Genomic DNA, 10225 nt, shown 5'->3' with positions numbered 1-10225 from the left:
TAACTTGAATGCCTCCCTTGAGTCGGAGGACATTATTGTTATTTTCTTTTTCTCCCTTGTGGAGCTGGAGTTACCTCCCTTGTGGAGGCTGGTACGGCACTCAACTGATATTATTCTTATAAGTTCCTCTTGGCTTATTAAGGTGTATGCAATATGACATAGCATAGCATACTATAACATGGAATGTACTTAAACACATATACTTCGTGTGCACTGCTTAAGTGTATGCAGTATGATCTAGCATAGTATACATAACATTAAATTAACTCAAGCATATATATAATTCATGTGTGCTGCTTATGTGTATGCAGCATGACATAACATCACATACAATACTTAAAGCATAAACATGCATATATAACATGTGTAACTTTTTCTTTAAAATCTATTCATACTGTAGGCGAGATTCCTACTTACCTGATTTACAGAGCTGGAATCCACTTTTCTCCAAACAGCATATTCTCTTACTTGCTTACTTCTAAAAATGAACACCCATTGAGATGTGAGATTATCTGTCGTTTGCTATTTTATTTTAGCAACTTATGAAGGAAATTTAACCCTTTACTTAAGGTGTATTCCTTTCATTTCCTGAAGGATAATTTACTATAATGATCAATTTATTAGATCCTCAAAATTTTATTTTCCTTAATTGCCCTTAACATACTTATGTCTAGATTGAAAATCATTTACCCAATATAGTAACTTATTCTCCATAAAATTCCTCATTGAACTTATTATGATATTAAGGCCCAATTCGGCCTAGAAGCTTATTAACGGCATTCTAACTCTTAGGCCGCTGAAATTTAAACTCAAACAGAGTCTCTTAAATCAATGCGGATGTTGGACCCACATCAAATCCTCAAAATCCTAAGGATCTATCGTGTTTTGTAAGTGCCCGTCGGGATGTTTTGCTCGAAAACTATTAAGCTTTTAAAAGAACTATCATTCGATTTTTATAAAATGATAACTCACTCATTTAGTTACAAGCACTAAAATCCCGTTGTAAAATCTCTTTTCGAATATCGACTTTTGAAAACTATTCCCCAAGTCGTTTTACGGTAGACTTGTAAACCACAGTGAAACTATGTTGTAGAAACTCTTTTTTTTGAAACCTTTCTTCACGGATATTCCTCATTAAAGCAAGGTCTAAAACCATATTATTTTACTGAAATCACATCTCGGGTTCTTTGATAACCTTTTGTTAAAAACGACACTGTTTTAGTTTCGTTTTGTTAAAACTATGCAGTTTCTAAAATATGCATTTCACTGCATCTTAGATTCAGATTTTGAGAATCTGTTCTTCACGATAATTCTTCAACTCGTCGAGATCTAAAATTATCGTTTTTAGAGAAAGTTGAAATTCAGCCTCTAAAGGCCTCGTTTAATTGAAAATAACGGCTGCTATTTTTTTTTCTTTTGTTGTAGCAATGCTAGCCGTTGAAATTTAAACTCTAACGGAGTCTCTTAAATTAATGCGGGCGTTAGACCCACATCAAATCCTCGAAATTCTAAGGACCTATCGTGTTGGGTTTGTAAGTGCCCGTCGGGATGTTTTGCTCGAAAACTATTAAGCTTTTAAAAGAACTATCATTCGATTTTTATAAAATGATAACTCACTCATTTAGTTACAAGCACTAAAATCCCGTTGTAAAATCTCTTTTCGAATATCGACTTTTGAAAACTATTCCCCAAGTCGTTTTACGGTAGACTTGTAAACCACAGTGAAACTATGTTGTAGAAACTCTTTTTTTTGAAACCTTTCTTCACGGATATTCCTCATTAAAGCGAGGTCTAAAACCATATTATTTTACTGAAATCACATCTCGGGTTCTTTGATAACCTTTTGTTAAAAACGACACTGTTTTAGTTTCGTTTTGTTAAAACTATGCAGTTTCTAAAATATGCATTTCACTGCATCTTAGATTCAGATTTTGAGAATCTGTTCTTCACGATAATTCTTCAACTCGTCGAGATCTAAAATTATCGTTTTTAGAGAAAGTTGAAATTCAGCCTCTAAAGGCCTCGTTTAATTGAAAATAACGGCTGCTATTTTTTTTTCTTTTGTTGTAGCAATGCTATAGCAGTCCTTTAATAAGGCGGTAGCAATCCTTTTAAAAATGCTATAGGATTGCTGTAGCAATCTTCTAATATTGAGTGGGGAAAAAGCTAGGAGAAAAAAAATGAAGCTTATCCTATGTTAGTTCCTTATATAGACAACTTGAAAATCATTTTTTTAACATCACATCAACTCCTTCAATCAACCAAATTTTTGGTTCAATCCCCTAAATCATGGCCGGATTTGGAAGAGAAAGGAGAAGTAACTTTGCCATTAATTCCCCTTCAACCACTACCATCACATCACCTTAACATAAAATCCTCTAGCACACTCCACTAGCCAAATTTTTGGCTCTATTTTTCTATGCATGGCCGGCCAAGTGGAGAAAGAGAGAGAGAAAAATCTCACTCACCCCATTGTACTCTTGTCCACTTTCTTAAGTTTTCCTTTGAAACTGATAAAAATTATACTGACTATAAGGAAGTAACTTAGCCGACAGGAATTTGTTTCCATTTCTGATGGTTCCTTTTCTACTGCTTATTTATAGTTCAACTGTTAAATCCTCGACTGCTTTGAGATCACATTAAATTCTCACTCGTGTAATATCTTGAACTGTTTCAAGTCTTGAAATTATTTCTAGACTGAACAAATTATAAATTTAACTTTTCTGCATTAAATCCTGGGAATGATGTTGTTTCTGACGGTGTCAACTCCTGAGCTCACATTGTACCCTTCTACTATGGGTATTTATCTTGTGACTTTAACCTAGCTGTTTGGCAATTAAGGATTTTCTCTTCTTTTAAAATGTCAATGCATTTTTTTATACGCTGCTAACATCGTGCTGTGCTTGGAGATTCTTGAAATTAAGATTTTCAAACTATACTTGTACTGAAAATTATTCTGCCTTAAAGTACGGCGAGAATTTATCGATCGAATTTACAAGATCGAAAACATGAACTTAACATAATATCTACTACAGAATTTAGGAATACATATATTAATTCTATAAATCCTTCATTCACAATATAACATAATATTTTCTAGAAAAATCCTTAGCTTAAATAAATAAATTATATTATTTAAATTCTAAGATTTTCTCAGTCATTACAGGTACCGCCCAACTTAGCCCACGTAAAATTGGTCCATGGTGTGGCCTGAGTAATTCTTATACTGGCCTCTAGAAAAATCCTTAGCTTAAATAAATAAATTATATTATTTAAATTCTAGGATTTTCTCAGTCATTACAGGTACCGCCCAACTTAGCCCACGTAAAATTGGTCCATGGTGTGGCCTGAGTAATTCTTATACGGGCTGGCCCTACCCATAAAATTCGTGGGCTGGGCTGACCTATCCCACGGCCTGCATGGGCGTAAGGAGAACGGGCCGGGCCGGCCCGGCCCGTTCTTGCATCTCTAAAAAAGGGTGGTAAATTATGCAAGTGGACAAGTGAGTTGCAAAAATTATGAATTTGTTTGAAAATGTTTGTTATGTATGTATGTTATGTGTGAGATATATTTGTCGTGCATAAATGATAAATGCTACTCCTTTTATTATAAGTCCCTGTGTACAAAAGATAAAATGTTTATTGTAAGTTTCAAGTGAGCCCATGTTTATTTAATGAGAAAAAAGTAAAACTATTCTTTTTATTGCTCTCCATGTCGTGCGAAACATACTCTGGAGTTGAGAAAACGGGAGCCGATTAGAATTTTCTCTTATTAAAATATATCAACTTAAATAAAAGGGGCAATTATTGAACCAAGATGGCAATATTGATTTCATATGGAACACCCTTTGAAACTGAAAACGTTAATTGCAATTATAAAGAACAATCAATAATGAATCAAAAATGTAAAGCAATCAAAATAAATTAAAGTAAATGAGAGATAAATGACCAATAATTATATAGTCAAAGTGGGAATGGTCATGACGCGTGTGTGGGTGGTGGGTTCCTCTAGATATTGAAGTCTTCCGTGAAATTTCCTACACTTTAATTTTTGGTTGTTTCAATGATCTGCTTTTTGAAGCCTATTACATTCTGCCAACATATAAACTAATCTCGGAGGCTTTTGATCGTTCTGCTTTCTACATTTGTTGGCTGGGATTATATTTATGGCTGCTTCTTCTTCTTATTATCCTTCTTCAACATCCACTCCAACGCCAAAACATGACGTATTTCTTAGCTTTAGAGGCGAGGATACTCGTGCCAAATTTACAAGCCATCTTCATGCAAAATTGAGACCTTCATAGATAATAGACTTCCAAAGGGAGACGAGATTTCGCCTGCACTTATCAAAGCAATACACGAATCAAGAATTTCAGTAATGATTTTCTCTGAAAATTATGCCTTTTCATCGTAGAAAGGTACTTATTGTTATTTTCTGAGTTATTGGAGGAAAAGGATCGGGATACCATTACCTCTTTTGCTGAGGAAAGGCTTCGCCGTAGAAAGGTACTTATTGTTCTTGATGACGTGAATGCTCTGGAGCAATTAGAAGTTTTCGCTGAGGATCACCATTGGTTTGGCTCTGGAAGTAGAATTATTGTAACAACAAGAATTATTGTAACTTAAGGGATTAGACTTTGATAATGCTCTTCAACTCTTTATTTCAAATGCTTTTAGGAGAAACTCTCCCACGGCCGATGATGTAATGTTGTCGAAAAGAGTGGTAAATTATGCAAATGGGAACCCCTTAGCTCTTAAAGTTTTAGGGTCATTCCTTCGTTCAAGGGTAAAAGAAAACTGGGAAATGGAGCTAGAAAAACTTAAAGAGTTTCCCAACCAACGAATTCACGATATATTAAGAATAAGTTTTGACGGACTAGACGAAACTTAAAGAGTTTCCTTGATATTGCATGTCTTTTCAAAATTGACTCAGAATCTTCAAATTGCATAAAACTTGTAGAGCGTAGACTGGGTGCTCATCGTTGAAAATAGGAATACAGAGTCTTATTGACAAGTCTCTTGTAACTGTCAACGACAACAATATTGTTGTGGTGCATGATCTGTTGAGAGACTTTGGCCTTGGAAATTTCTGCCATCAAATTTCATGCCACATAATCTTGTTGAACTTAGGATGCCTTGTAGCAATCTTGAGCGACTTTGGTGTGGAATCGACGTACGCTTTAATTTAACATTTTTCTTCTACTACGGAATATAATATGTGAAGATTAGCTTAATTAAGTTCTAACTAATTCTTGTATTCTTGCAACAGATTATTCTTGGAAATTTAAAATATGTTGATCTTCATTCGCCCGACCATCTTATTGAAATTTCCGCTCTCTCTCAAGCTCCAAACCTTATGAGCGTAGATCTTGGCCACTGCAGAGCATTACGTCAAGTTCCTTCACTGAGATTTCGAATTTCTGAGGAGCTTACTTGTTTGGATCAGAGGTACCACGAATGCAATCGCGTTGAATGCCGAACTATTGGACACCTTAAACTTGACAAATGCACTGCTCTTGAAGTTGTTGAGAAGATAACTGGGAATCTTGATTTCTTGGATCTCAGCCGCTGTCGTTTTCTCAAGAATCTTCCAAGTGATATTCAAAAGCTAAAGTCCTTGAAATGCCTTAATCTAAGCGGATGCTTATACTTTGACAAGCTATCGGTGCTTCCAAGAAACATGATTGAGTTAGATTTGAGTAGAACGGCGATAGAAGAATTGCCATCATCGTCCATTGAGTATCTCTCCAGTCTTGAGAAACTAGATTTGAGCAATTGTGAAAGGTTTAAGAGCTTGCCAACCAGTATTTGCAAGTTGAAATCTCTTAAAAGCCTTGACCTGAGAAGGTGCTGGAAATTGGAAATCTTCCCCAAAATATTGGAGCCGTTGGAACATTTAGAGAGTCTCAACTTACATAGTACAGGGATCCAAGTGCTACCACCATCTATATCTATGTTGCACTTTCTAAGATCATTGAATTTGAGTTTCAGCAATTTATCTGAAACTCCTGAGGAGATTGGTCGGTTATCTTCATTAGAAATCCTAAATCTACTTGAAACCCGTATAGAGGGAATGCCTGTAAGCATAAAAGATCTTTCTAAGCTGACCGAGCTCGTGATTTCCTGTTGCAAGAGACTTAAATATTTGCCGGAGCTTCCGTTTTCTCTAGAATATCTTAATGCAGATAGATGCGTCTCATTGGAGACGATAGCAAATTCAAGGGATGTTATCAAACAAGGGTTGAGTAGTGGCAACCATGTTATAACATTTAGGAACTTTGTCTATTCTGGTTGCTCAAAGTTGGGTCTCAACACACAAAACAACATAGTGAGTGAATTTCAGCTCAGAACTTTGGACACATCAATTAAATGTCTGCTTCCAGTACATGGCGCATTAAAGGTGTGTGTCTCTTTCTCTTTTAGGAGGAAAAATAAAAACAAAAATAAAATTTGGCTTTATTTTCACTATTGTACTAAATAAAATGATTGTTTATCTTGCAGAAATCAGATTGTCCTGGTGTTGGCATTTGTTTTCCCGGAAATAAAATTCCGATGTGGTTCACATATCAATCGAAGGGCCCTTCAATAAACATTAAGCTTTCTTCAGATTTGAAGAGTACCAATTTCGTGGGCCTTGCTGTATGTGTCGTTTTAAATGCAGAGGAGATGTGGTCCTTGTACTTATCTAGTTTAAACTTATCTTGTGAAACAAATTTCAAAACTAACTGTACTAAAAGCTGCAAATTTGATTGGGATTTCATTGATTTTGATCTGTATGCTCCGCTAGAAGGCACATTCAAGTCAAATGTGTTCATGTGGTATAAGCATGTAAACTACAACAACTATCCTGACACAGAGGAGGTGTCATTTCGCTTCCGCTGTGGCTTTGCAGGCAATGTGAGAAGTTGTGGTGTCCGCTTACTATATCTCCAAGATGCAGAGGACGTACTTGGTTTCACTGGTAAGCATGGAAAATCAAATGTTTTAAGTACTCGAGCCGTCTAGTCTTACACGGCCAAATCGCCGTAATGATGAACTCAAACTTTTAGTTTCTAGTGACTCTGCTGACCATGCCTCCCCTCTGTTAGATGTAATTTATAAAATCTATCAAACATTATTGCACTAGTAATGCTTTAATTTGATTTCTTGTCATGCTTTTGTAGGAACTGGCTGCTAACTTTTATCAAATCACTTTGATTTATGGTACACAAGTTGCAATTTTTTCGGTGTGTTCTTCACAAGCCTAATAAAAATGGGGAGGCTTGGTGGAGATCAAGAGTGGTTTCGATGCTGAATTACACCAGTGTGAGTACTGATCTCTCTCTCTCTCTCTCTTCTTGAATGTGTAACTCTATTTCTTCTTCTTCCTTACATTAATTTCTGGATTCCCACTTTCCTTCCGTCCGACAATAGTTTGTCAATTACAAACTATATATGAACTAGTGAAAATGTTACAACGATGTTGATTTTACTTTTAACTTTGTTATATGATCAATACCTCAATTCTTCCATGGTGAAGTTATATTTTTAATGCAAATTTGCTTAATGGACTATCAATAGGAATCCTCTCTAATATGACGTTTAGGAAATTAATATTACTGATAAAGGTTAATTTTTGGTGATATTTTATTCATTGAGGAGAAAATGTAGAAAAAGAAGGAAAAAAAAAAACGGAAAATAGTTTTCAGTGACTGAGTTGGAACTCAAGACCACATCCACAAAATAGGTATCCTTCTGTATCTTCTAAAATTTAACTACATTTCTTTGATTCTCGTATGCATATTCTCATATTATATGTTTTTTTTTTTTCTTTTTTTAGAATGTATGACAAATAATTCCCACATATAGCAACAGACAACAGACGACAGACGACAGATAATGATTAAAAAGCAGAATCGAAAAGGTGGTCCAAAACCTGGTCTTTTATGGAAGGAATTAGACGACAGTTTTTGAAAAACTGTGACTACTCTTTTTTTTTTTTTTTGTGGAAAAGGCTCATGAGACTATTATAAACCCAAAACCCTATTGTCTAGTCCTCTTCTTAATGTCATGCTGAAAGGCTCTTATGAGACTCTAGACCGAAAACTGCAGCAAGAGGAACAATGAAATAGGGCACCAATACAAAATCATCCTCGAAAATTATTTGATAGAGTTATAGTTGAGGTATGATACAACAACTTTTCTCTGCTTATACTGTTCTTTGTAAAAATCTGGAGCCTCTGTCAAAAAATAATGGATAATTGACTCTTTTTATTTGATGTTTAAATCAGTACAAAGCTGAGTTCTCTTTTTTTTTTTTTTTTTTTTTCTTTTTTTTTTTTGGGTTCCTAGATTCCTTTTATCAAATGCCTCGTAAATCATTTGCCTGTGCATTTTTAGCTCAAGCACTAATTAATTAAATCATGCCAAATGGATCAAATTAAGCAGCATTATTTCTTTTCTTTTCAATAAATAATTTATGTATTTGTAAATTACCGTTTTTTAATCTTTGTGTTTCTGTTTCCATTTGCACGGACATGGCATGTAAAGAAAACAAGCATAAATGCATATGACATTTAGTTTATAGATTCAGAACCATAGTTAATGATTTTGATTTTATAATTTAAATTTTTTATGAAAAAAAACAGTGTAGCGAATTAAGAATCATGATCTTAACTAGACGAGAACTCTCAAAACAAACGGAGCAGTAGTACCATAGTTAATGATTTTGATTTTATAATTTAAATTTTTTATGAAAAAAAAACAGTATAGCGAATTAAGAATCATGATCTTAACTAGACGAGAACTCTCAAAACAAACGGAGCAGTAGTCTGCCAACTAGATTTGCCTTGTTTTACAGATTGCAGTTTTGTCAGGAAAATGCATGTAGTTTTGCTATCAGAATCAGATCAAGCTTTCCCAGCCACTGATTATTAGCTTATGCCAGACTGACTATTCCAAACGATTTTTTTTTTTGCTGATAATTTATTCCAAAAGATATTGATTTAGGCCTTATTAAAGCAGCGTTCTTCCTCCCTCTAAATAATGTGGTAAATTGATCATTTATTCACAAACGAATGTGCCACTCAAGAATATTTTACATACAAAAATATTCTTTTTCACACTTGAAATATTGACTTTGATTATTTGACAATTTTATCCTAAAAGCAAACTGTACGGAATGTCTACGCTATCAGAGAAGAATTTTTATCAGTTTATTGCTAATGTTAAGGCCAAAATTGGTGAAAGAATTTGACAAATATCAATAATGAATAATCTATAGAAAGCAAGAGATACTAGTTGAGTTGAATGTTTGTCTAATTATGTCCAAGAGTTAAATGCATCTTCATTGAAATTACTAATGCAATGTCATATTTTGCATATTAAAGCCAGTGAAATTGCAAAATGTCTTGTAACCATATATACATGTTCAACTACTACCTTGGCTGTATGAAAGAACTTTGGATAAATTTCATAAAATTTCCTCTCAACTTTTAGCACCATAACAATGCCCCGTCAAATATTAATTTGTATCATCTATTCCCCCTCAACTTTAAAACTACGTCAAATTTCCTCCTTCCATTAATTATTTGGATGAAATTGCCACGTGTTACACATTGAAATATTCTAAAATTATTTGTTATAATTTAAATTAGACTGTAGATTGTTTTTGTTTAATTGTTCAAGTCTCTCAGCATTGTTGTCATTGTGTTAGGAAATACAGTAGTATCATCGTAGCAATTTTCAAATTCCTTTCTTAATAGTTAGTTACAAACCACGTTCAAATATTTGAAAACAGAGAAGGAGCGAAAACAGGGGAGAAAAAAGGAAGATACAATTTTATGGCTTGCACAATTGTCTTCTATCACTAGTTTTGTAAGGAATATATTCTCTCATTTATTCACTTATATATTATATGCTATTGGTGACTCGTAAACGAATATAAACACACAAAAAAAAAAAAAAAAAAAAAATGTGACCTCAAAAAAAAAAAAAAACAAAAAAAAAAAAAAAAAAAAAAAAAAAAAAAAAAAACCAATCAAGCGAAGAATGTCCACGTATCACTGCTCAACCATATAAACAACTAGCTTTGTTTTCGTCGAAAAAAAAAAAGGTCCACGACGACAACAACTAGCTCAGTCTTTGTCCGGTTCAACAGAACTGTTGGTTTTGAAAATAATTTTTAATATAGAAGAGTGTATCTAACATATCGTATGTAATAAAAATTTTATAAACCTTTGAAATAC

The 10225-nt window shown here is 34.0% G+C and overlaps 1 protein-coding gene and 1 long non-coding RNA gene across 2 annotated transcripts in view; both read left to right on the top strand.

Moving 5' to 3' along the window:
* Window positions 1-6688, top strand: part of LOC21390807 (TMV resistance protein N) — a 9492-nt gene extending 2804 nt beyond the window's left edge. The window contains exons 4-8 of the mRNA XM_024163135.1: window positions 4455-4573; window positions 4677-4785; window positions 5269-6399; window positions 6501-6553; window positions 6661-6688. Of these exons, the coding sequence (XP_024018903.1) occupies window positions 4455-4573; window positions 4677-4785; window positions 5269-6399; window positions 6501-6553; window positions 6661-6688 (1440 nt within the window). The remainder of the gene's footprint in view (window positions 1-4454; window positions 4574-4676; window positions 4786-5268; window positions 6400-6500; window positions 6554-6660) is intronic.
* A 47-nt stretch (window positions 6689-6735) lies between these two features.
* Window positions 6736-7304, top strand: LOC112090904. The gene is made up of 2 exons (XR_002901892.1): window positions 6736-6960; window positions 7163-7304. It is a non-coding gene; the product is annotated as an uncharacterized LOC112090904 (long non-coding RNA).
* Window positions 7305-10225: the final 2921 nt, after the last annotated feature.

This window comes from Morus notabilis, unplaced genomic scaffold (assembly GCF_000414095.1).
Source record: "Morus notabilis unplaced genomic scaffold, ASM41409v2 Scaffold929, whole genome shotgun sequence".
Lineage (NCBI taxonomy): Eukaryota > Viridiplantae > Streptophyta > Magnoliopsida > Rosales > Moraceae > Morus > Morus notabilis.
The sequence above is the reverse complement of the archived record's forward strand: the minus strand, read 5'-3'. Positions and strand labels throughout refer to the sequence as shown.